At 40.2% G+C, this 27409-nt stretch overlaps 1 protein-coding gene, 2 long non-coding RNA genes and 1 pseudogene across 4 annotated transcripts in view; 2 read left to right on the plus strand and 2 right to left on the minus strand.

The window, feature by feature from the left end:
- Window positions 1–16910, plus strand: part of LOC138155893 (zinc finger protein 850-like) — a 44725-nt pseudogene extending 27815 nt beyond the window's left edge.
- On the minus strand, window positions 2607–5015 carry LOC138155885 (mitochondrial inner membrane protease subunit 2). 2 transcript variants are annotated; one of them, XM_069081149.1, is made up of 2 exons: window positions 4682–5015; window positions 2607–3822 (listed from the first exon to the last, which is right to left on the minus strand). In XM_069081149.1, the coding sequence occupies exon 2, from the start codon at window positions 3801–3803 to the stop codon at window positions 3276–3278; it is 528 nt and encodes a 175-aa protein (XP_068937250.1). In that variant the 5' UTR covers window positions 3804–3822; window positions 4682–5015; the 3' UTR covers window positions 2607–3275. The 2 variants fall into 2 exon arrangements, with proteins under 2 accessions (XP_068937250.1, XP_068937249.1); XM_069081148.1 differs by having other exon boundaries at window positions 4631–5011.
- Window positions 9098–27403, minus strand: LOC138155897 (uncharacterized). Its single transcript, XR_011167019.1, has 3 exons — window positions 27221–27403; window positions 22854–24570; window positions 9098–11476 (listed from the first exon to the last, which is right to left on the minus strand). It is a non-coding gene; the product is annotated as an uncharacterized lncRNA (long non-coding RNA).
- The window catches only part of LOC138155898 (uncharacterized), a 4252-nt gene continuing 1650 nt past the window's right edge, over window positions 24808–27409 (plus strand). The window contains exon 1 of the long non-coding RNA XR_011167020.1: window positions 24808–26989. This is a non-coding gene — a long non-coding RNA (uncharacterized lncRNA). The remainder of the gene's footprint in view (window positions 26990–27409) is intronic.

Below are 27409 nucleotides of genomic sequence, written 5' to 3' on the forward strand. Positions count from 1 at the left end.
TATGTGTCTTAATGATCCTTTCAACCTTGCAGGGTGCTACTTGTCCTAAAGACAAAATTGATCTATACTCTGGTTTAGGGATAGCTACCTTTTAGCAGACTATAATTTTCCTTGGGGATACAACTCAAAACCTCAGGAAGCCTGGAAGCCTGAGCCACTTTTCCAACCACCACCAGTAGCACTTGTAGTTGGGTAATATTTTCCTCCTTGTTCTCAGGCCAGGAGAGAAAATCCTGATTAAATATTAAAAAATGGAAATTATTATCTTTTGGTTCCAACCTTACAACATTTTAAGTCATTCACTATCAGTTATCTTCTTTTGGCACTCATAGATTTAGACAGAGTACAGAAGTTCATTTCATCTTTATTTTTTTTAAATTAAGTGTATTTATTTATTTTTAGTTTTCAACATTCACTTTAATAAGATTTTGAGTTCTAAGTCTTTCCCTCTCCTTTCCCTCCCCTCTCACCAAGACAGCATGCAATCTGATATAGCCTATACATGTACAATCAAATTAAACATATTTCCACATTAGTCATATTATGAAAGAATCAGAAGGAAAAAAACCACAACAGAAAAAGAGAAAATAGTATGCTTCTATTGCATTCAGATCCCATAGTTTTTTCTCTGGAAGTGGATAACATTTTCCATCATGAGTCTTTTGGAATTGTCTTAGATGATTGCATTGCTGAGAAGGGCTGTCTATCAAAGCTGGTCATCACACACTGTGGCTGTTACTGAGAACAATGTTCTGGCTCTGCTCACTTCACTCAGTATAAGTTCATGCAAGTCTTTCCAGGTTTTTCTGAAGTCTGCCTTCTCATCATTTCTTATGGAACAATAGTATTCCATTACATTTATATACTACAACTTGTTCAGCCATTCCCCAATTGATGGGCATCCCTCAATTTCCAATTCTTTGCCATCATAAAAAGAACTGCTATAAATATTTTTGTACATGTGGGTCCTTTTCCTTTTTCTATGATCTCTTTGGTATACGGATCTAGTAGTGGTATTTTTTGATCAAAAAGTATGCAAAGTTTTATAGCCCTTTGGACATAGTTCCAAATTGCTCAGTTCACAACTCCAACAACAATGCATTAGTGTTCCAATTTTCCCACATCTCTATCATAGGTGTGATGTGGTACCTCAGAATTGTTTTAACTTGCATTTCTCCAATCAATAGTGATTTAGAGCATTTTTTTTCACATGACTAGTGTTAATTTTTTCATCTGAAAACTGCCAGTTTATATCCTTTTTTTTTTTTTTTTGCTTTTTGGAGGGCAATTGGGGTTAAGTGACTTGCCCAAAGTCACGTGGCTAGTGTGTCAAGTGTCTGAGGCTGGATTTGAACTTAGGTCCTCCTGACTCCAGGGCTGGTGCTCTATTCACTGGCCACCTAGCGACCCTAGTTGTCCTTTGACGATTTATCAATTGGGAAATGACTTGTATTCTTATAAATTTGACTCAGTTCTCTACATATTTTAGAAATGAGGCCTTTGTCAGAGACACTGGCTGTAAAAATTGTTTCCCAGCTTTCTGCTTCCCTTCTAATCTTGGTTGTATTGGTTTTGTTTGTGCAAAACCTTTTTAATTTAATGTAATCAAAATTATCCATTTTGCATTTCATAATGTTCTCTATCTCTTGTTTGGTCATAAATTCTCCTGTTCTCCCTAGATCTGACAGGTAAATTAATCCTTGCTCTCTTAAATTGCTTATAGGATCACCCCCATGTCTAAATCATGTACCCATTTTCAACTTGTCTTGGTATATGGTGTAAGATGTTCCTCTATTCCTACTTCCTGCCATAATATTTTCCAGTTTTACCAGCAGTTTTTGTCAGTGAGTTCTTATCCCATTAGCTGGAGTCTTTGGGTTTATCAAATAGTAGATTACTATAGTCACTGACTACTGTGTCTTGTACCTAACCTATTCCATTGATCCACCACTCTGTTTCTTAGTCAGTACCAAGTAGTTTTGGTGATTGCTGCTTTATAACACAGTTTTAGATCTGGCATGTCATTTCATTTTTAATAAATAGTAAGTAATAAATAAAAAGGAAAATGAAAATGTACCTATACTCCTTTGATAAAGTGATGATAGTCATAGCTATCTCTTCCTTTTGGGTCCACTTCCCCCCTGGATCTTCAGTTCCTAAGCACTGACACTCAAGGCATTAAAAGAAATGGGAAGAAGGAAAAAGCTTTCTCTTCCAAATTTAAATTCTCCATAAAAGAATATGGGGAGAGAAAACACTCCAAATGTTCCCATCCCTATCCCCTACTAGGGACATGAGCAGGAGTCAGTTTATTTAGCTGATTCTGGATTACAGATAAACTTGTCTACCCAAGTTATCCTCAGGCTCTATGTCCCTGCTGTTGCACAGCTTTGGCTTGTCCCTGTTACCACAGAAGTTGCAGTGAAGGATAAAGTCTTAGACACTGCCAATGTCTCTGACCTGACCTTCAGGCCATTTTAGGTTTTATGACTACTGACTTTACTCACATAACTGTACCAAGCTTTTGTATTCATGCTTCATTACCCAGTGCTTCCTTCCTATGTATATTTCTTTACTATTATTTTTAAAAAATCTCATTTAAAGAATTTTTTCTTCAACATCACCTTTATTTCCAAATATATTTTTCCCCTTTCCAACACAGCACTCTAGATTTTTAAAAACATTTTTTTGGTGGAGAGTTCCTGTACATCAACATGTCTTTTTAGGACTGCCCTCTCCTTTTTCCCTTTTAAAAAATTGAATCATTAAAGTACACTTTTCATTTTCTAATCAGTGAATGCTGACAATTAAAATCATATTGCATCTGTGTCACTATTTCTTCATATTCAAGCTAAATCATGCATGAACTACTTACTAGATGAACATGTTTTCATCAATCAACATTAGTTCAGGATCTTTCATCTGCTGAAATCCAAATTTAAAAAAATCAGCAATCAAGAGATTAAGAAACAAGTATACCAACAATTCAATCTTACCATGACATACAGAAAGGCCACGGAAATAGTCACATTGTAAATTTCATTTTTGGTATTGTACTGTCAGGACATTTGTGCTGTATAGTACAAGTACTCCAGGCAAAATACTGTGTACTGTACAACTGTTTCATCTGAAAAAAAAATCTTTTGCTTCATTGTGAAACCAGAGGATATACAAACACTCCTTTCACAGCCTCAACCAATACATGTCCTGCCTTTTAGGTTTCTTTTTCCCTGCCTTCCATTTTTAAAAAATAATATCTTCCTAAGTCAAAGAGGTCACTTCTCTTCAATCTGAACTGGTGCACGCTCTGGTGGGAGAACAGACTCCAAACGCTGCCAGCGTTCTGGAGGCCACAGAATATGGGTGGCATGGGCATGCAGAAGTCCAAGGGAAACTGGACCAAAAGCATTACTGTCAAAGCTGTGTCCATGATGATCACCTTCCACCCACATGTGGCCACGTGGGACTTTCACGTACCTATTCTTATGTCCCATTGTTTTGATAATGTCTCCTTCCAAAGCAATCACTCTTTTAATGATCTTCTGCTCTGGGTTTTTGGGAGATACCAATGACACGATATCACCACGCTGTACTTCATAGTTCCTGACTTTCCAGTGGTTCAAAAGCACGACATCAGATGAATGGCTTCCCCCAGGATTCAAAGAAGGCTGCATCGAAGCTCCTTCCACTCTTGCTACACAGGCCACTTGATCTAAGAAAGTTACTGTTACAGGCACAGCAACAAAGAAACCTTTCAAAAAGGCCTTCATGTATCTTCTCCCAAAACCTTGTGCCGGCATCATGTGCGTCCTCCTGTTTTTCCTTGGAAAGAAGGAGAAGTGGTTATTTTTGTGCCCTTTCCTAGAATATAGATCAGTCTTGGGGTTGGTTGGTGTGGGAGTGGGCCTTCACACTTTTCCCTCTGCCTGTTTATCAGAATTGTTTTTTTTTTGTGTCTTCAGAAGCTCATTCTTGGGAGCTTTTCATTGCTCCTGAGGTGACTGTAGAATTTTAGTGCAAGGAATCCTACCTATCCCTTCTCTGAACCCAGAAACCTTTTGAGAGCTGCTTTCTCGGATCTAAGTGGCACATCCACCAGATGATGCTCACTCTTGTCTTCTCTCACATATTCTAAGGTGGAAGTGTCACTGCTCCCTGAAATTCCCACCACGTCTCCCCCAGCGCGAGTCAGAATATGGTCCAGAGTGTTTTCCTCCTTGGAATGGTGAAATGATCATTAAGGCAGGGAGGCCTCAGAGGCGGCTTTTCCACTAAATTCCCATTCTTGAGGCTTCTTCTCCCCCCTCCTCATTCTCCCTCTCTTTCCCCCATTTTTCCTCCATCTCTCCTTTTTTCTCTACCTCCCTGTCCCGCTCCTCTTCTCTTTCTTTTCCCTTTTCACTCTCTGCCCTCTCTCCACCTTTTTCTCTCTTCTCTCCCCTTTTCTCTTTCTTTCCCCCTTTTCTTTCTCCACTCCTCTCCTTTCCTGTTTCCCTTCTCCCCTCTTTCTTCTCCTCCTTTTCTCTCTCCTCTCTTGTCTCTCCCCTCTTTTCCTTCCTCCCCCTCCCCTTCTTCTCTCTAGTCCCCTCAGTCGCTCTGGTTCCCCCCACTCCCCACTTAAAGTTCCTACTTTGTGGGGTCCGTTCGCTCCCAGTGCCCTTCAGACCGCTAGAGGGGTTACCGAGGCGCCGAGTCCTCCGTGCTTCCCAGAGCGTCGCCGGAAGTGCGACGGGGGCGGGGCGGAAGAGGGAGAACACTTCCTGTCTGAAGCCTGGCGGGTCTGAGGAGTTGGGTTAGCGTGAGGCCGGTGGAGTCTCTGGCTCGTGAACTGCCTTAGCTCCACGTGCGGGATTTAGCTCCGCGCGGGCCGAGAAGGACGGGAGTCCTTCTCTCCGCCCATCTCTCAGCGCTCACAGGACGCGACTTCCGGCGGGGGAGTGGCCTCCGGGGCGTGGTCGGACAGCCCCGTCCCTCTCCTAGCCCCGCCTCTTGATCCTTCAGGCGCCGAGCCTCTTCCTTCTTGTTTGGGGCTTTTAGGTGATTCCTAGGTTAGGGCTTCCTGCTGAATGACTGACTCCCCAGTATGACCTAGGGCTTAGTCCCTCCTCCTTCCGGGGCCTCAGTTTCCCCATTTGTGAGATGAAGGGGTTGGAGGGCCATTGAAACTGTCTGTGTCATTGTCATTGTCAGAAGCTTCGAAGCTGCCAGTCTGAAGCTCGCTTTAGGAAACTGCTTCAAGGAGGTGTAGACCCAAGGCCTGCTGAGGCCAGGGCGATGAAGGAGGCTGTGTTACGGAGGAACTCCCGAGCTTGGCTTTCAAGATAATTGGGCTGGGGATCCAGAATGGACAGTCCGGTTTGGGTAGAGCTAGAGCTCTAAAAGAATGTTAACTTCTTGCAGTTGAGGACCTTCCTTCCTTCCTTCCTTCCCTCCTTCCTTCCCTCCCTCCTTCCTTCCTTCCTTCCTTCCTTCCTTCCTTCCTTCCTTCCTTCCTTCCTTCCTTCCTTCCTTCCTTCCTTCCTCCCTCCCTCCCTCCCTTCCTTCCTTCCTTCCTTTCTCCCTTCCTCTCTTCCTTTCCCTCTTTCTCCCTTCCTCCCTCCCTCCCTTCCTCTTTGGCCTTTGTATCCCTAAGACCTAGCATAGTGTGTTAGTTAATATTTGTTGAATAAATTAATGAATTCCAGAAAGACTTTGAAAGCTAGACTAAGGAGTTATAATGTACTCTGTGAGCGATGGCTTTCCTTTGATGAACAGTTTTGATTAGAGCAATAACAGGATGAGACCCTTTTCTAAGGGCAATTAGTCCAGGGGTATCAAGGATAGATTGGATTTTGTTGCCTATTCATGTATGAGAGAACAGATCACCTATAATCATACACATCTACATTTATATAGATGATTATAAGGATTCTTGTTTGTCAGAACTAGGAAAAGTGACAATAGGAAAGGTGAGAATCATTTATTTCTATGACAAAAAACAAAGCTTCTAGACAAATCTCATAAAGAAGAAAATCCATTTCAGAGGCTACTGTAACTAATTTCATTAGTTGTTGGTCAGTGTCTACCTTTCCATGCTATTTTCTGCTTTCCAGGAGAAAAAAAATGCCTATCCCTCTTTAACCCTTGTAAATAATCGTCTACTCTGAAGCTTTGACTGATAAATGTCTTTCCTAACCTATTCTCAACTGACTGTGATTTTAATCATCCTCAGGTCCTCATCTGTGCACAAAGACAAGAATCTTCACAGGGTGACAAGGTCTACCTGCTATCAGCTTCCTTTCATCCAGAACACCTCTTGGACTTCATCATCCGAAAGTTCTGCTTCACTTCTGTGATCTTCAACATGGTACTCACCCCTTTGTACCTGAACTCCCTCAGAGTATTTTAAAATTGGGAGATCTTCTATTCCAGGTCCTCTATAAAATCCCTGACAACTCAGTCATCCATTTTTCACTTAAATACCCTTATTGACATATATTTCACTAAACCACAAGATATCCCATTCGTTTTTTTTTTTAGTAAACCCATGATCGCACTAGTGATTACCCTTTGTTCAAGTTTTTATAAGCCATTAGTTTAGTAATCTATCTTAGAGTTCTGCCAGTGATTAATGTTAAACTAATGAATTTGTGGATCTCAGAATCCAGTTAATTTTCCCTTTTTTTGAAAATTAAGACAATATTTTTCTTTCAGCCTTCAACCACATCTCTAATCTTTCATAATTTTCCAGATTAGTGATAACACAAGAATGATCAAAAACAAAAAGAAAACTTGCACAATTGGCAGGTGACTTAAGGAAGACCCTCTTACTGTGATGGAAATAAAACTCTGAGAAGTCTATATGAGCATTTTATTTGCTGAGACAGATTTTGTTTTTGTTTTTTTAGTAATATAGATTATTTGTTTTTCTTAACTCCTGGACAAACTTTATTTTATATCCATTTCCTAGAATTCAGTAATGAAGATGAACTTGTTTTTGGTTTAGATTCCTAGGACTGTAGAACCAGAAAGGACCTTAGAGGTTCCACCTCCAAATTATTTACAATTAAGGAAGCTGTAACCTAGAGAGATGACTTATTCAACACTGCACAAGAGTTAGTAACAGAGAGAGGACTGACTAATAACTATCATATCTGTAGCACCTTAAGGTTTATATGGCGCTTTATATGTATCATCTCATTGGATCTCTGGAGCACTCCTTTGAATTAGGTGCTAATTATTATCTCCTGGTCTATTGTCTTTTCCCACTCTGATGTTATATTGCTGGAATCTTGGTCAGTAGTGGAAAAATCCCTTTCTGACCAATTGCTGCTGAGCAACTCCCTTATGGATTCTAAAACTGTATGATCAAAAGGTTTTGACCTATTTAGAAAACTTTCCTCAATACCTTATCCAGATGAGCATTCCTTCAGGCTGTGCTGATAAAGTAAATCCTCCCTGGTTCATACTTTTTACTCCTTCAATCACACTTAATCCTTCTAGCATAGTCTCATTTTTCATATAAGATGGTCTTTGCTATTTCCCAATTATTCCATATGTATTATTTATATGTGGAATTTCTGCCCACAGAGATGTTGAGTACTTTTCTTTTAGTGAAATATTTACATTTAATGATTATTCTTTCCTTTGTATACAGTTTTACAACTGTTTTCCCTTCTTCCTTGTTTTCACCAGAGTCTATAATGTGTAATCTCTGTATCTGATGAATTGTTCTCCTAAAACTAAATCTCACATACTAATCATATGACTTAATTGTTAAGTATTTGCCTAAACTATATTTGAAGCTTATTGTAGAGAAACATTCACATTATAAAATTTAGAGAGGCAAAAGACCTTAGAAGTTATCTAGGCCAACCTCTTATAGGAATACTTTCTACTACATTCTTGATAAATGATTCCTAGCCTTAGCTATAATATCTCCAGTGATAGGCTACCCACTGACTCCTAGAGCCAGTTCCATTTTTGGACTGCTGTACTTATGAGAAAATTTTTTTTTCATGGGAAGCTGGCATTTGTCTCTCTATAATTTCTACTTATTTGTTCCAATTTTGCCTTCCAAAGATATCTAGTCCATCCCTTCTAATTCTTCTCTTCTCCAAACTAAATATATTCAGGTCTTTCAACTGAAAATATAGTTTATATGTTAGTAGACCTGTCACCATCCTGATCAAATCCTTCCCATAGACTCATTTGAATTTGTTAATGTTTCTTAAAATGCAGAATTGAACAGATTCTGATGTTTGATCAGCTTACATGGTCACTAAGCAACCAAGATTTATGTCATTGGTGAAGTGCTATTTAATAGCTGAAGTAAAAATAAAAACCAGTTGGGTAATCAGAAGAAATTTATCTAGCAGTGAGGTAGGTGAATTCCAGGTGAGCATCAGGGTATTATGGCAAGAGCTCTAGATTTGGCAGCTAAGTGGCACAGTAAATACAGCACTGACTCAGGAAGATCTGAGTTTGAATTTTAACCCCACTTAATATGTGTGACCCTGGGAAAAGTCACCCAGCCTCTTTCTGCTTCAGTTACCTCTTCTGTAAAATGGGCATAACAATTACACCTATCTCAAAGGTTGTCGTAAGGATCAAATGAGATAACTTGAAAAATGTTTTGCAAACCATAAAACAAGATATAAATGCTAAATTCTTATTATTTGGAGTCTTTTCCCTCCACAGAAATGCTTATTTGTTAGATTGGGGAAATGCTGTGGATATAGTTTACCTAAATCTTTGGCAAAATATTTGAAAGTTTCTCATATCCTCTGACTCCAAATCCCAGTGCTCTTTCCATTACACCTCACTTCCATGCTGAGTTTATCTCTGAAGGAGCAATAATGTGTTTTTTTAGGAGTTGGCAACCTTTGAAGATGTAGCTGTGTATCTCACACGTGAAGAGTGGGGGCTTCTTGAACCTCTTCAGCGAGACCTCTACAGGGATGTGATGCTGGAGAATTATGGAAACTTTATCTCACTGGGTAAGACAGAACTGATTGGTAGTACTTCCTGAACTACCTTCTTTCTAGTAACACACTCAGGAACCCCCATTAGGGATTGTTGGATCTCGCCTTACTTTCTTATCCTATTAGCTGGGGCATTTTTTGACCTTGTGGTTTTTTACTTTTTTATTATTATGAACTTGACAAATATAAAACAACTATGAACATTTCCATAAACAAAGAACAGAAAAAGAGAATTGCATGTGGAACCATCAGTCTCTACTAAAGTATATGTAAATTTAACATGGTAGTATCAACACTACCCTGCTTGTCTGTGTTCCATTCTGAACTTCTTTCTGCTCTCTTCTGTGTATTTTTTAAATGCTTCATTGATGCTTCTTTCTTTTTCCATCACCATCACTACTCTTTTACTTCACCTTGATCTCCTCCTTTCCCCCATTAAAACTTTTCCTTGTAACAAATAAATCAAGCAAAAGAAATTCACATGTTGGTTATATATTAAAACATATGTCTCATTCTGTATTTAGAATCTTTCACATCTCTGCCAAGAAATGGGAAGCATTATTCATCATCTGTTATCTGGAATCATGATTGGTCCCTTCATTGATCAGAGTTCTTAAGTACTTTAATGTTGTCGTATAAATTGTTCTTCTGGTTCTTCTCACTTCACTTTGCATCTGTTCCTACAAATGTTCCTTGGTTTCTTTGAAACCTTTTGTCATTTCTTCAATATGCAATATTTCGTTACATTCACATTTCATTTTTTGTTCAGCCATTCTCGATATATGGAAATAAGTTTGTTTATAGTTCTTCAATAGAACAAAAAGAGCTACCACAAATGTTTTTGTACATATAGAAACTTTACTCCTGTCTTGGACCTCTTTGGTGTATCTGGGACTTTTCTTAACTCTTCCCATCTACTGCCATCTGACCTAGGACATTGGAGACACTTCTAAGAAAGTGCTGATTTCTTAGATTTTTCATACTTTAATTGATCACATTCCATTTTCTCCCCTATGAAAAGGATTTCTAGTATCCAAACCTGATGTCATCTCTCAACTGGAACGAGGGGAAGAATCCTGGGTCCTGGATGTTGAGAAGCCTGAGGAAAGGGCACTCTCAAGTAGAAAGGGAACTTACAGAGGTGAGTTGGGGAGAACTTGACAAAAGACAGAAATAAGACAACGTATTTTTTAGTAAGTTGCACAATTTGAAATATCAAGGGAAGATTTCTCTTTAGTGTTTCATACTCTAATTCTGCTCAGAAACCTCAGGGGCAGATTTTCAGGCTTAGAGCGTAATTAGCACAGTTGGGCATCAAGCACTATTTCTGGTTGCCTCCTTATTCATACTGACTTGCACCATCCCATTAACAGAGTTGAAACTAATACACAACCTCAGAAGAATTCTTCATTGTACAGGGGAGCACATAGATAGGATCTCCCTTCTTGGTTTCAAAACCATCAGGGAAAACCTTAGGAAAGGAACAGAAACTCACACATCAAGTGAAAAGAAATGGGATTTTCAAAATATTGTGTGTGGATAGTTTAGCCTTCTGGAACCTTGTGCTAGTGAATTCACAAAGCTTTCCTACTGTAATGACTGTCCAGTCTCAAGTGCTGTTGGCTTTTATCAGCTGGGCTGATTCCATTTTCTGGAGTGAAGACTTATGTGGAAGGTGTATCCCCTTCACATTTTGGAAGTTGTTCCTCTGCTATTGTGCCCCTGTCAATACCTTGAATGCTGTTTCTGTTTTTATGAAAACCACCTTCACCACTGGAACATATGGGGGAGAAACGGGGGCAGGGTATGTTTGGTGGGTGTCTTCTCCTGGTGATTTGCCCTGGAGCAATGAGAAACAATACTCATTGCTCATTTTTCAGCTGCTTTAGCAACCAACCAGGTCTTTTGCTTTTCTGGGTTGGCTATGACTTTTGCTGACTTCTAATAATCATTTGTATATTGTACCTGCAGAAACAGAGGAACTTTTTCCTGTTTAGGGGGAGTTGCTATTTATCCAAATATAGTTCTTACTCCCAGTCATCTCCCAATTTCAACTATTCCAGTCTATGCTGTCAGCCCATCTCCTCCTTGCACCACCGACTTCTTTTTTCAAATTCCCTTAAATTTCATCTCTTCTACCTTGCCACTCTCCATTATTTTTATTCTTTGCCCATCTGTGACCTTCAGGTTCATTTATTCCTTTTCTGTTTCATCTTACCTCTTATTCAGATTTTTTTGGCTTCCCTAGTGGAACAATCCATTTATTTGACTGGTTATCCTATTGTCTTCCAGATGTTTCTACCACCAATGTGGCCATCTTATTACTTCCTCTCCGCTCCCCATCTTCTTATTTTTAAAAGCCCTTTTCTTGTTCTCCATTCATGTCAATTTATTATCTCTATTCTCCAGGAGTTTATTTTCTTCTCAAAAGAACAAGACACAATATTTGCATTTTTGCTTTGTTTCAGGTTGTAGGAAAAAATACAAGGAGAAATCTCTAAGGCAGGAAGTTCCTAAAGGGAGAAAAATAAATAAAAATGCATCAGCAAAATACCCAAGGGATACTTTCCAGGTCTTGGACTTTGAAGAAAGTAATTTAGGGGAGATTAGAAACTTTAGGAGAAGGAGACAGAGTAAGTCTGGTTCTGAACAAATGCTCATCTTGCAACAGAAAACAACCAGACGAGACAAAGACCAGGGACTTAATGAATCTTGTAGCTCACACCATGTTACCAATCAAAGAGTTCATACAAGAGAAAGAAGCTACAAGTGTGATACTTGTGGTCAGAATTTTGTACGTCATTCAGCCCTTATTCAGCATCAGAGAATTCACACTGGAGAGAAACCCTATGAATGCAATGACTGTGGGAAAGCCTTTAGTCGAAGCTCAGATGTAAGAAAACATCAGAGAATTCATTATGGAGAAAAACCTTATGAATGTAATCAGTGTGGTAGAGCTTTCAGTCATGGCTCACATCTTACACGGCATCAGAAAATGCATACTGGAAAGAAACCCTTTGAATGTAATGAATGTGGGAAAGCCTTCAGTGAAAACTCAGATCTTATTCTACATGAGATAGTTCATACTGGAGAGAAGCCTCACATTTGTAACAAATGTGGAAAAGCTTTCCGTCGGAAATCATACTGCATTCGACATGAGAGAGTGCACATTGGAGTGAAACCTTATAAGTGTAATGATTGTGGGAAAGCCTTCACTCAGTCCTCAAGTTTTATTCAGCACCAGAGAGTTCATACTGGCGAGAAACCCTATGAATGCAAAGAATGTGGCAAAGCTTTCAGTCAAAGCTCACATCTTACAGAACATAAGAAAATTCATACTGGGGAAAAACCTTTTAAATGTAATGAATGTGGGAAAGCCTTCAGCTACATCAAAGGTTTTAGTCAGCACATGATAATTCATAGTGGAGAGAAACCCTATGAATGTAGTGAATGTAAAAAAGCCTTCAGTCGTCATTCCCTCCTCATTCGTCATCAGAGAGCTCACACTGGAGAAAAACCATATGAATGTAATGAATGTGGAAAAGCTTTCAGTAGACGGTCAGTCCTTAAGGAACATCTGAGAATTCATACTGGGGAAAAACCATATGTGTGTAATGAGTGTGGGAAGACCTTTAGTCGGAGTTCTCACCTAATGCAACATCAGAGAACTCATACCGGGGAGAAGCCATATGAATGTAATGAGTGTCAGAAAGCTTTTAGTCGAAGTTCAGATTTCTTAAAACATCAGAGAATTCATACTGGAGAGAAACCTTATGAATGTAATAAATGTGGGAAAGCCTTCAGTCAGAATTCATATCTTATTCGACATGAGAAAATTCATTCTGATTGAAAACCCAGTAAGTATAATGAATGTGAGAAAGCCTTTATGAGATGATCAAACCACACATTTGAAGGCATAGAGAAAGTGTTATATAAATACTCCCTTCTCTTTCCCCCTTTAGTTAGAGCTTATTAGATACTAGTGAAGTCACATAGAAAGAAACAATTTAAGTGGAATTAATGTGTGACAGTCTTCAATTAGTTTACAGATTTTATTTGGCAGCAGAGGACATATTGGGAAAAAAATCTTATAAATGTAATAAAGGTGGAACAGTCTTCAACAAAAAAATCACTCCTTGAATATTATAGACCTCGTATTGGCCAGTTGTTTTTGTTTGTTATTTGTTTTTTAATATAATGAATGTGGGGAAGCTTTTATTTACATTAGACTGGTTTTAGGTGTATCAGATAATTCATTCAGGAGAGAAATTTTGTGAATGTGGAAAATTCGTCAGTTGCCATTCAGCCTTTATTTTAGATCAAATAATCTCTGCTAGAAAGAAGATATTTTCTTTATCAAACATTGCAGAAAACATATCCTTTTGCATGTTACAAATGTGAAAAGCATTCAGTTACCCTTCAGTCCTTAACTGAGATCAGAGTGTTCACACTAGAGTAAAACTGCTTAAATACTATAATAGGAAAGCTCATAATAGAAGCATAACCTTTAATGAACATCCAATGATTCCAACTAGGGAGAAGTCAAACGAAAGTAATAATCGTGGGCAATTATTTATACTTACACAGTATCAGAACTTTCATACTAGAGAAAGACTATATGAATGTGAGAAAGCCTTTTATTCCAGGTACTTTCATTAACATCAGAAAACTGGTAACAGTTAATTTTTAAGTGTATTGGATTTTGGGAAAGAACTTTGTGAACCCCAGAGAATATATTTTGGGTCACAGACCTTTGTAAACTTTTTGAGAGCACTGAATAACTTTTTCTTAATTCTGTTGATATAGCATCTAGCCCTCCATCATCTGAATAGTGATTGTTTATTAAATGATTAAAATGTGCTGAAAGCCTTCAGTAATAGCTTCTTCCATAACCACAATGTGAGGGTTTCAATAAATATCTAATATCCAATTACCATTTGTTAAGCCACAGTGCCAGGCGCTGTGCTAAGTGCTGGGGGTGCAATTAATAAAAAGAAAGCAGTCCCTACCCCCATGGAACTTACAGTCATGGGTCCAAGTCAGAGAATGCCCTTTATTAACTAAAAGCTTGCTGTCCATCTGAAAATGGCATGAATTGCATAAAAATAACCTGACTTGGTTCCTATAGGCTTAATCTAGAAGAATCTTTTATTATCTCTGATTAAAGATGTTAGTGTCATTACTGGTGATGGGGAAAGTTGGAATGAGTTATGTATTGGAGAAGATCTGAAGTTGGACCATATCCAAATATTAAATATTCTTTGGGTCTTTGAGTATTCTATTTTGGAGAGAGTGTGAGGAGTTAGGGCTGGAGATATAAGTCAAATTTCTCCCTATTCAATAAGCATTTTCCCTCTGGTATTAATTGAAATCTTATGAGTGGATTAGTGGCCTTGAATAAGTGAATTTTGAGAGTGGAGAATATAGAGGGCCCAAGGCTGAAATCTGGGTGAGCCAACATTTGAAGGGCAATAAGAAAGGCACAGTTAGATATACAAAGAAAAGTCAGAGTCATTTGAGTATTAGAGATGGAAGGGGCTTAGTGATAATCTAATTGCTCTTTTATATATGAGAAAATTACTTCAGAAAGGGAATTCATCTAAAAATACATGCTGATTTGAGGAGAGAAGGGGACATTAATAACATGGAGGATAAAACGTTTTCAGGGAGTAGATGCTCACCCCTTGAAGTCTGAGAGATGACTACAAGTAATAAGTGCCTTCAGCACATGGGGGATGACTTCTGCAGAGAATACCTCCCCATTTTATAGATTAGGAAATAGATTCAATGAGGTGGAGTATCAGAATAATAGTCATACAAGTGAATGGGAATTTAAAGGTTATCTGGTCCAAACTCCTTACAGCCTGAGACAGGTGGAATGATTGAACTGAAGCCATTCTAGTAGCATATGACAGGCAGGATTTGAACTCAGGTTCTTTGACTTCAGTTGCAGTGTTTTTTTCTGCAGTATTATGTTGGTCTAGTGGCCTTTTCTCAGTCTTCTGCCTTCTTGACCTTTCTGCAGCATTTCACACCACTGACCACTGTCTCCTAGATGTTCTCTCCTCCTACCTCTTTGAGCTCTCTTCAGTCAGGCTTCCTTTGTTGGTTCTTTATGCATATCATGTCCACTAACTATGAGAGGCCCCCAAGGCTCTGTCCTGGGGGATCCTCCTTCCTTCTCTTTTCCTTCTAAGCCCTCTTACTTGGTGATCTTATCATCTCCCATGGGTTCACTTATCATTTCTTTGCAGGTGATTTCCATAGATGTATATCCAATCCTAGTCTCTGGGAACCAACTGCTTTTTGAACATTTCAGACCTGATGTCCTAGAAGACATCTCAAATTCAACATGTTTTAAAGAGAACTCATGTTCTTTACCTCCAAACCCTCCCTTCCTCTGGACTTCCCTAATATTGTCAAGAGCACTGTCATCCTCACAATCACCTGACGTGGTGTCACTTCAGGTGTCCAGTCCATTCCCCAGTCTTGTCATTTCTACCTTTGTATCTCAGGCATTACCCTTCTGTTCACTCACACAGCCACCCAAGTTCAGGCCCTGAATATCAGGTATATATCATGATATAGGAATATATCAGGTAGTTTATTGCAATAGCCTTCTAACTGGTTTCCTTTCCTCATCTCTCTCCGTCTTCCACTCATCTGCCAAAATCATCTTCCTAAAGTGTACATCTGCCCATGTCACCGCACTACTCGATAAACTAAAAAAAATAGGCAGGTGCCTTCAAAATCAAACACAAACTCCTCTGTTTAGCATTTAAAGCTCTTTATAATCTGACCCTTCCTACCTTTCTATTCATCTTACACTTACTCCCCATTTGCTGTTCCTCCCCCACCATACTCCATCTCTGGTCCTAGTTCATTATACCTGGAGCGCTCCCCTTCCTTACCTCCTCCTCTTGGTTTTACTCATTTCCTTCAAGACTTAGCTCAAATCCCACTTTCAGGAGACCTTCCCCTAAGATTTCTTTTCCACTTGGCTACTCTCCTGGACTTCATGATCTCCAGAAACTCGTCATTCTTCAATATGAAACCAACTCTGAAATTTGCCCCTCATTAGCACCAGCCCCTGCCCCAGGGATCCCTCCCACCTTCCCTCTGGTTGGTGAGGGCAGACAGTAGCTACTGAAGATCTCCTCCCAGGGCCTCCATTATTTAAGGAGGGCTTTCAGGGTATTCACCTCATCATTTCCCACCCAGTTGCTCTTCTAGACTTAATGATCTCCAGAAACTCATCATCCAACAATATAAAGTCAGTTCTGTAACTAACACTTCCATGGATTGTTTCCCACCATGACTGCAGGACTTCATCTAGTCCATCTCCTCCTTTTTATGTGTTGTCTTCTCTCATTAGATTGTGAGCTCCTTGAAGAGAGGGACTACCCTAGACCTTTCTTTGCATCCCCAACACTTAGCATAGTGCCTGGCACATAGTAGGCACTTAATAAATGTTTATTTACTCTTACTCTGAGATTACTTTCTATTATATGTATCTTGTATGGGGCACCTAGGTGGTAAAATGAATAGAGTGCTGAGCCTGGAGTCAGGAAGACTCATCTTTCTGAGTTCAAATTTGGACTCAGTCACATACTAGCTGTGTGACTCTGGACAAGTCACTTAACCCTGTTTGCTTCAGTTTCTTTATATGTAAAATGAACTGGAGAAGGAAATGGCAAACCACTCCAGTATTTTTGCCAAGATAACCTCAAATGGGGTCACAAAGAGTCAGACACAACTGAAAATTACTCAACAACAACAAAATGTCTTTTATGTATATAATCTAGTTATTTACATGGTTTCTCCCTGTTTGATTGTGGGCTTCTTGAGGGCAGAGACTGTTTCTGTTTCTTTTTTTTTTTTTGTATCTCGAGGCATTGGAAAGTGTCTGGTCTATAGTAAGTGCTAAATAAATGCTTACTGACTAAACTGATTCTTAGTCATTTGGAGGTGAATAAGTGAATTCCAGGTATGGGGCATTCTGTACAAAAGTAAGGAAGTAGGATATAGGATATTCATGTAACACTGGTTACCCTGCCTCCCACTGCCTGAAGACCAGGTGTGTTAGATTTCACCTCTCCCCCAGGGTTTTCTGGTACTCTTAAGAGGACTTGAGGGTGTCTAGGCTCTCTGCCAATGGCTCCATCTCCCACTGATGGTGTTACTCCAAGTGTAGGGCATGGTCCCCTGCATCTCAATTCCATTTAGCCACTAATATTAGGTTTTACAAAGGAATATTTACTTAAAAAATATACAAACTTTCCTCTCTTACACTTCAGTTTCTGGTTTACAGCTTAATATTTCCTACAGAGCCATTCCAGTTCCAAGTCCAAAAACCACCCTGCCACACTGACTGCATTGCATCATCCTGGCTTCTCATGGAGCCTCTCCATGGCTCCAACTCCAGGTCCTAAGTCTATACTGCTGGCACCTGAAACTGAAAAAGATAAACAATACAGATGGGAAAACAAAAACAAAACAAAAAACACCCCAGGCTGATTTTTCAGAGGTGGGGTAAAAGAGAAAAGAAGGAAGTTCTTCCCTTCTCACTAGTTCAGTTTATGGTGCTCACACTATGGGTGAACTGTGATCTTCACCTTTTGGATGTAGTAGGAAAAGGGAGCACAGAGTGGGGGAAGGAGAGTGAGTGTGTGTGTGTGTGTGTGTGTGTGTGTGAGAGAGAGAGCGAGAGAGCATATATATACATATTTTAAACATAGTTGTCCCAAATTCATAACAGTTTTCTGTAGGGTCTCTCGGAAGGCATAAGCAATTCATTTTTACTTGCTTTTGCCAGTGCCATAAAGTTCCCAAATAGCTGTTAACATTATCATATACAATCCCACATATAAAAATAAAAATCACAGTTATCACCAAATAAAACATTTTGCAGATTCAACAAAATAAACATTTTTACTAGTTTGCCAAATATTTCTGCTAGCTTAGCTTTACAGGGCCTTTCTCAATCTAAAAGCAAAAGAATAAAAACAAAAGAAAACTGTCTTCTGTCTGTACAGAAACCCGGTCTACACCAAATTTTCCAAACTATGTGGAGCTCACCCCACAGGAATTTGGGACCAGGAGTCAACATGACATCATCCCATTCTCAAATAAGAAAACTGTCCTGGGTGGAATGTATAAGATCATTCAAGTGGGATTGATGGAATCTTAACTGATGGCCCCTAACTCCTAGCCCCAATATTTTAACTTCCTTATGGGCCTCACTGAACAGCAGGCATGTCCTGATTTGACCACAAAATCTGGCTTAACCACACTACAAGTCCTCAGACCCAGTATTTCAAATATGCCTCACTAGACCAGCAGGCATGTCCATGTGATGGAATCCTAGCTACTGCCCCTAGCTAGCCACTGCTTCCAGACTCAATATTCTAACTCCCTCATGTTTCTCACAGAAACAGCAAGTGTGTCCATGCATTCAACCACAACCACATCCATCTAACCTCAGACAGGGCCATAATAGCTAGCCAATCAGAAAGCAGCACCACCAGGATGCCTGAGTAGCATGTAGATTCCAAAACAAAGAAGGGACTAATTAAGTTCTTAATTAAGTCCCTGCACAGTAATAGAAAAAGCTGTCCTTTAGGTGAACTTATGACATAGAGAGGCTTATAATAATATTATCATACATGCATGCCCCTTACCAAAGGTTTTTCTATATGCATTGTGGGTAATCACATGTGCAGTTCCATCAAGGTTGGGACCCCTCCCTATTGTCTAATCCCTTAACAAGCCTTTCTTATATTTTAATATTCATATATTCTTTAATGATGTAATTGCACCTTTGTCCTATAAAAATTAGTCTTGTTTTCATTAAGTTGCTGGTTCCTTCTTGGAACTTAGTTTGCTTCTGAGAGGCTTAATTCTCAGTAAATGCCTTTGCTTGGGTTGGAGATGGTCTGAATCTGTGAATTCTTTCCAGACATTCCACAATATACCATGAAACTGCAATAGGATCTTCCCAAAGCATCTTCAGACAGGGCACACCAATTCTCTAGGGATCCCTCTAACATAGGCAATCCCCATAAAGGTCCAACCAATTTCCTCTGTGGCCCTTATCCCAAAGGGTATCTGAAATCTCCCAGTGGATTCTTGCCACTTCCAGGGCAACCAAATGGAATCGCAAACTCACCCATCAGGACAAGAAGCTGCCAAGTACAGTTGCTAAAGTGATTTTCCTTAAGTGAAAATCTGACCATATCACTCCTTCACTTAACTCTGTAGGCTAAATATTGCTTCTAGGGTAAAAAATAAAATTCTTCGTAATCTGACCTCAAATCATTCTAACCTTTCTATATTTTACTTACCTTCCTGCACCCCAGGATTCTGCCAAACTGACTTCCTCTCTGTTCCTCCTGCCTATTTTGTTTTGCACTGGCTGTTCCCCATACTAGATATGTAGTCCTTCCTCACTTCCACCTGATGTAATCCCTTCCTTCTAGAAACAGCTCAAGAAGTACCTTCTACATGAAGCCCTTCCTGATTGGCCTGTCAATGACTTCTCTCCCTCCCTCCTGAAATACTTGTATTCAACAAACTTGTATTTATTTTGCATGTATCCTTTATATTTATTCTGTATATATCTATCTACAATATGTACATATGGTCTCCCTGATAGAATGTAAGCTCCTTGAGAGAAAGGATTGTCTCGTTCTTTTTATTTATATTCCCAAAGCCTGGCATACAGTAGGCACCTAATAAATACTTTTTTATTGCTAACTGATTGACAAGATGAATTTATTTTTCATCCTATGAGGCAATTATTTACTGTTCAAATAGCCAATGTCTCAGAATGTTAATGTTCTTGTTATGTGAGTTCTTGATCATTTTAGAAGTGGTGTAGTGAAGCAACCTGAGTTCACATAGTGACAGTAATACCTGTACTACTACCTAATCTAGTTGTGAAGAAATACTTGACCCTTGGTACTTAATATTTGTCAATTTTTTTTAGATTTTTACAGAATTGTGCAATAACACAAATGTGTGCTGTTATTATAGAGAAGAGGAACTCTAGGTGGTAGACCTGTCTTCATTTGTTCAGTTATTTCTAGGCAGATGATTCCCCAAACCATAGATCCAGTTCTAAATTCTTGCCTGAACTCCAATCCCACAACAGTTGGTTATCTCCTTCTGGATAGAGGCATCTCAAATTCAACAAATCTATTATTTCCTCCACAACAACATTATCCTTCAGACTCCCCAATTTTTGTAGACAATACCACAATTTTTTAAGTATGCAAGTTAGAAAACTCAGAATCATCCTGGACTCTTCATTCTCCCTCACTCCCTATAGCCAATGAGCTATAAATCCTGAGGATTTAGCTCAGAATTTTTAATTAAAAAAAAATTTTAAACTTAAATACTAAAACTTAAATATGCGATAGGAAAAGAAAAAGAAACATAACATAAACTTAAATATTAAAACTTAAATACAAAATAAGAACAGAAAAAGCATTGCCATGCACACAGCAGAATGTTTAAGAGAGGGTTCAAAATGTACAGCAATAAATTTCCATTTCAAGAAGGCCTATATAATAAATACTACATATTGTATTGAGAGCTGTCCATCTTTGCTTCCTTGTAAGTTTTTTTGTTCTCTGCTGTGCACTTTTTACTTTATTCTTTTTTGCCCTTCACCCAAAGTCTACAATTAAATGTGTCCACATACAGATATATACACACATATACATATATACTGACATATACACACATGTACACATGTGCACATACCCTTACATACATACTTACACATAAATATGCTTAGATATCTATAATCATACAAATAGACATTACATTCATATGCATGTATGTAAGACTGTATTATACTTATTTGTCCTTTGTTTTTCTGAGGGTGGAAAACCTCTTCCTTCATAAGTCTAAGTCTTTCCATATTTTTCCAATTCCACCAACTCATCATTTTCTGTACCACAGCAACATTCCAACCTTATACTATCTAGTTATTTAAATAGTCCAAAACCTTTTATAGGTCAGGGTAAAATTTGGACTCAGTCAAAAGGTCACAGCCGAGGTCCTAGAAGGCCATATTTGGCCTCCGGGCCACAGGTTCTCCACTCCTGGTCCAAAGCAATGTTGATGAATATGGCTGACACATAGTGTAGTTTTCCAATTTTTTTCTTTTGATTAAATCTATTTTAGCCTTACCTTTGTCTGAGATAATGATTACCAGCCCTGCTCCTTTTTTCCCTAACAAATTCTACTCCTGACCTTTGTTTTTATATTTGTATGTATCTCTTATTTCCTATCCCTCCTGACTCCTCTACTTTACTTCTACCTGCTACTTTGCCCTCCTATTACTTAACCTACTCCCTTCCCCAGGATCCTTCCCTTATCCCCCCATTCCTATTAATCTAACATCCTTCTATACCCTCATTTAACCTATCCACTCAACCCCCCTAAAGATCCCTCCCTTATCCTCACCCCCTCCCTATCCCCTTAGTATTATTTCTTTCTGCATTTAGAAGACTTTTATACACGTGTGTGTATGTGTACTGTTCCCTCTTGAACCCATTCCTGATGAAAAGTTTCCAAAACTACTAGTTCTTCTATCCCACCTAATTCCTCTCTGTCAGTTCTTTCTCTCACACCTCATTTGTATAAGATAATTACTTTTTTTCAGCTGTTCCTAAAAGGTTTTACTTTTTAAAATCATACTCAGGTCTGCCCCAATCTTTCTTACAAACTACCCAATTATTAATAACAATCATAGACAAACATTTTACATTTCCTCAGATAAAAGGTAAACACTCTATCCTTATTAAGTCTCCTGTAATTAGTCTTTGGTATGTAACTAATATTTCTCTTGGCTCTTATATGTCACACAGCTATGTAAGTGTTGTGTCTGAGGTCACATTTGAATTCAGGTCCTCCTGACTCCAAGGCCGGTGCTCTATTCACTGCGCCACCTAGCCACCCCCTGGAATATAAATTTGAAGCTAAAGCTGGACCCATCACCATTTATAGTATTTTGAAGGATCCAGTATTGGAATTTAGATCTCTGAATCCATTCAACTTCCCAGGATACCAGTGTATTACTGAAGTTGGGGATTCTAAAAAGGTGGTGATTAGGAGGTTGAGTGGGGGACAACCTGTGCAAAGGCACAGGCATAGGAAACAGTATGCCAAATTTGGGCATTATAGACCATTTTGGCTAAAATAGAGTTTGTGAAGGAATAGAGAATAAAATAGAGGACAAAAAAGGGGATAGAGGGATTGTGAAGAGCTTTAAATGGAAGATGGAGGAGTTTGTCTTTTATCCTAGAGATGTTAGGAACCTAGCAAAGATTCTTGAGCAGGGGAACAGCATGATCAGACTGTGCTTTAGAAATTTTTTTTTCACAACTGTGTGAAAGATGGATTGGAGGGAAAATGATTAGAAGACCAACTTTCAGTTTACTGCAACAGTCTGGGTGAAACATGATGAGTATAGTAGTCATGTAAACAGAGAGATGTTAATAGAGACAGGACTTGTGAAGTGTGTGGAAGGGGGAGGAAGAGAGGATGAACTTGAAGCTATGAACCTTGGTGACTAGGGTGATGCTAGTACACTCAAAACAGGAAGTGCGAAGGAGAAGCAGAGATGAGGAGTAAGGATCATAGAGCTAGATTTGGTCAGAATACCTGGATTAAAATCCCAGCTCTGCCACTTCTGTGTTACTTTGGGCATGTCCCTTCCCCTTTTAGGGCCTTAATATACTCCCTGATAAGGATAGTAAGGAGGCTGAAGTGTCTAGAAAAGGGAGGATAAAAAGGGCATAGGGTCACAGTGATTTGTTGAAATAGAAGCAAGTAGTAAGACAAGCTAGGAGGTTGTTGTCTGAGAGGAAGAAGCTTAACTGTGGACAAGGCAAACACCACGTTGGTGATCCTCCAGGTAAAAAAACCTTCTGATGGTGAAAGAAAGGCTGATGGCAGGTAATGCAGGTACTCATTTATGCGATGCTTATAGGACCCTTGTTTTCCTGGAGCTTCCTGGGGATGATTAAAAAACCATAAGCTGAGAACATCAAGGCAAAGGATTTTTTCAGTCAAAAACTTAAAAAGACTTATAATCTAGGAACAGAAGACCAGGCAAAGTGGGATACTCAACGCTGTTCAGTTCTTAAAGGTTCCTGAGCAGATTATTTCTAATTTTGAGAAATGGGCAGGTTTTTAAATAGACATCAGTGATCTTTGACTTTTCTGTTTCTCTTTTCACTTTTGACCCATGTGTCTCCTCTCTTTCAGAAAGGCTCTAGTCACTTGCTTCTGATGCCTTGATGACTAAATGATGTATATATTTCTTCGTCTTACACCAGGAAAGCCCAAGATCATACACGAAGGTGTCAAAGGTCAAATGTGCTTTTGACTCCAAACTACCTAGTCTCAAACCTGAGCATCTTCCAGAATGAGGATGGGAGACATTTCTGAATTGGAAATGACCTCTGGATCACTAGGCCTGAATCGTCAATTTCTTAAGCTCATTTCCATCACTGGGCACCAGGACTCCAGGGGTCATTCCAGATCCAACATTAGCCAGGATTCAGTGAACCATATCAAAACTGATTTTCAGTTTCATCATGCTCGTTCTCTCCCCTTCCACCCCCTCCTAGTCCCCCAAGAACGGAGTCTAAACAGTATCATTAGGGGCTGCGGGGATACTCCTCCCCTTAAACACCCAAAGTCTCCAAGGTGGGGTGGATGGCGCCAGTACTATCCCCACTCCAAGAAGGAGACGGCCGGCCGGCACACGGGGCGTGTGCACTTTGTCCCCGGGGCTCAGTAGGTGGAACGTAGGGACGTTTATACAGCTCCCACAGAACTGAGGCCCACAGAAAGTAGGCTACTCGTCCTGGCCCAACTGCAGCGGTCATCAGGGACCTGAATTCACAGCCAGGCGCAGGCTGACCTCAGGAGACCCCTCCCACTGATTTCCCAGACCCCGGCCCCGCCGACCCGGGCCCGGCGGAGTAGGGACTCGCGCTCCTCCGTGGGTGGGGCCCGTAGGCCTCCCCAGCCTCACTCCGGCCCGCGGCGGAGGAGAGGCTACCGGGGACGCCAATGTTGGAGGCCGAGGGCACTTTTAGGGCACCAGGAGTCTCACACAATGCCACTATCTCCTCAGGTCCCAACTCCGAGCAGAACCTATGGCCGGAAGTGGGCTAGCGACCCCCGACCCCCGGAGCGGAATCGCAGGAGGGAAAGGGGCCGCTCTAGGAACGTGGGAGGACTCTACTCTCTGGGCTTGGCTGTCTGGACCCGAGGGGCGGGGCCGAGCTTCTGTACGTCACCCCCACCAATGGACATTCAGCTTTTGCTTGAAGCCGCCAGGGGAGAGGAACCGCCTACTTCTAAGGAACCTGTTTCACTTTTGGACAATTCCAGTTGTTGAATGAATGAAAAACCTTTATTAAAGGCTTGATAGGTGCTAGGCACCGTGCTAAATACTGGGGACACAAATCCAAAAGCTGTCTTCAAGGAGCTTATATTCGGGTTGGTGGGAGACGTCACTTCTGAGGGTGTGACCGCCAGGGAAGGGAGGCTGGGAATTCACCGAGATACACGCCGGAGAGCCCTAGAGGATCATAGATAAGCCATTTTCAGAAGCATTGGTAGTGATTGATCTCTGGGCCCAGCAAGGCATGCAAAGGGGAAGGAAGATGAAAAAGAGGGTTAGAGGAAAGGATGTGGAAGAGGAAGGGAAGGGGGATGAGGAAGAAGAGAGATTAAATGATAAGAGGAGAGCAAAATCAACAAGGCACCAGGGAGGTAAGGGTGGGGAAGGTATGGGATGGTGTCTGGGCTAGCTAAATAGAGAAGGTTCTGTGCCTTTGCATTGTCTGACTTACCACAGGCAGTTAGGTGTTTAATGTTAATTTATTTAACAAATACTAAAATATTTCTTAAACATTTAGAATAGCAAATGGTGGAAACAAGAGCTTGACCTATGGTATACTTATGGTATATTTACTGTAAACAGTAAAACAGCTTCCAAGGAAAAATTTACATATACCCACCCATTTGACCATGGACTGTCTCTTGGCACTAAGCCTTCTTTGTTCTTTTTCTATGTAATATCTATATAATATATAATACCTGGCCTGACCTAAGTGTGGTTGGGGATCCACCAAAATGTGCTGTTGCTTACATGGTTTAGGTGTTCAGGGAACCCCAAAATGTCAGGGTACAGGTGGAATTGCCTGGAGTGAATCCACACACTCAAACTATCTTCTAGTCAAGTGGAAAAGTTTATTATAATGCCAATAAAGCAGTTGAAGTTCCTAAAGGAACCTGCAAACTAATGAGGGTGACACAAATGTTTATTGGAAAAGGGGACTGTGAAAGGAATGTTAAGTAGGCTAATTAGGTGATCTGGGTGAGATTGAGGAGTGGTCAGTATATGCAAGTAGTCTGGGCCATTACTGTATCACTGACACCAAGGATGGGTCTTGTGAGTAAACTCCCCTAGTAAACCTATACTTATATATCACCATGGTGGCAAGGACTACTTCTTTTGTCCATATCTCAGTAACCTCTCATTATAGTGGGCCCCTTACAAACAGGTGGTTTAATAAAGGTAAGTTGATTAAAAAGAGTGGGGTCTAAGGTATACTTCCAAAATTGAGTGAATTAAATCACCCCAGGGCATAAAAACTCAGGAAGTCAATATGTGCCAGGCACTGCATACTTGTGTAAGTGCTAGGGATACAAAGAAGACAAAAGACAGCCCCTGCTCTCAAGGTGTTCAGATGAAGTTAGGATTCAGTGATTCTGACTCTCTCTAGGGCATCATCCAAACTCCATTCCTTACTTCCCATTCCCCATTCCTTGATATTATCTCCCTAGACAGTAACCCAGTAATGACAGATTTTAACTTACTCTCAATTCTGGATGTATCTACAGAAAGATAAATAAAAGGGAAAATACAGAACTGGAAAAATTGCTGGAGAAACCAGAACTAAATGATATGATACATTCTAAATGGAAGAATGTATGTATTTCTCAGCACTATAGGGACTTTTACAAAACTTATGTTTTTAGGGCACAAAGATATTTCAAATAAATATAAAAAGGTAGAAATAGTAAATGCATCCTTTATAGATCATAACAGAATAAAAATACTAATCATTGCAAGGACCGATAGTACAAAAAAGATTTTGTTATTCAATCATGTCCAGCTCTTTGTGACCCCATTTTGGGGTTTTCTCTGCAAAGACACTGGAGTGGTTTGCTATTTCTTTCTCCAGCTCAATTTTCCAGATGAAGAAATTGAAGCAAACAGGGTTAATCGACTTACCCATGGTCACACAACTAGTAAGTGTCTGAGGCTGGATTTAAACTGACTCCTGGCCTGGTGCTCTACCCACTGTCCCACTTAGCTGCCCCCAGTATAATTCCTACCCATGCTTTAAACTCCAAAAATCGTCTCCTCTATAAAGTTTTCTTAAAAATCCCCTTGGTCAATAACTACTTCAGACTTCAGGCAGCACTGTGTTTTATTCCTTCCCAATATATATGCTATTGAGTATTACAGTTATTTGTTATATGTTTTATCGTCCTACTAAACTACACATTCCATAAATGGAGAGACTATGTTTTAGCTAAACATTACATCTTCCCCAGTTGCCAGTACAGCACAGTACCTGGAACATAATAGACACTTAATAAAGGCTTATTGATTGTGATTGATTGAATTTAAATTTTAAAAACCACTAAAATGCTTTTCATTCCTCTATAGCAGAGTATGAGAAAGGAGGCACAGGAAGAAGAAATGTGGATAGTATCTTTTTTGAGGAGCAGCAAGGTGTGGTGCAGTGGATACCGCTCTGGGCAAGTCACTTAAACCTGTTTGCCTCAGTTTTCTCATCTGTAAAATGAGCTGAAGAAGGAAATGGCAAACCACTGCAGTATCTTTGTGAAGAAAACCCACTAAGAATCCGATACGACAGAAATGATTGAACAACGACAGACAATGAGGAGCCAGCTGGACACAGGTGGGTGTACGGGAGAAGGGGCCTTGGAAAAGCAATTTTGAGATTGAGGGGTGGGTGGGACTCCATTTCAGAGGGGACCGGACCCGAGGTAGAGGCAGGGAGGGGCCAGGGTTCAGAGGAGCACACACCTGAACTCCAGGAAGCTGAGCTGGGGCCCCTGGAAGGAGTGACCCTGGACCAGCACAAGCTTCCCCCACCCACCCACCTCTCAGTACCTGACTCATCACCGACCCTAGCTAGTACTCGCGCGGAGGCCGAGATGTCCACGGTCGGTGTTACTGCTTTCTTTGGGCAACCACCCAAGCCCTTCCCCTCCCGGTGACCCTCTAGGAAGTCGCGAGGACGGTCCGCCCCTGGTCCCAGTGACCCACGGTCCCCTCCTGCGCGGAGGGTGGTGGTGGTGGGGGAAGAATTCAGGAG

The sequence above is a fragment of the Petaurus breviceps genome, unplaced genomic scaffold, assembly GCF_028583685.1.
Source record: "Petaurus breviceps papuanus isolate PSGF00001 unplaced genomic scaffold, PetGlider_PUasm1.0 98, whole genome shotgun sequence".
Classification (NCBI taxonomy): domain Eukaryota; kingdom Metazoa; phylum Chordata; class Mammalia; order Diprotodontia; family Petauridae; genus Petaurus; species Petaurus breviceps.

Bases quoted from the DNA above. Each gene is read 5' to 3' on its own strand.
- LOC138155885 (XM_069081149.1), bottom strand. From the start codon at position 3,803: ATGATGCCGGCACAAGGTTTTGGGAGAAGATACATGAAGGCCTTTTTG.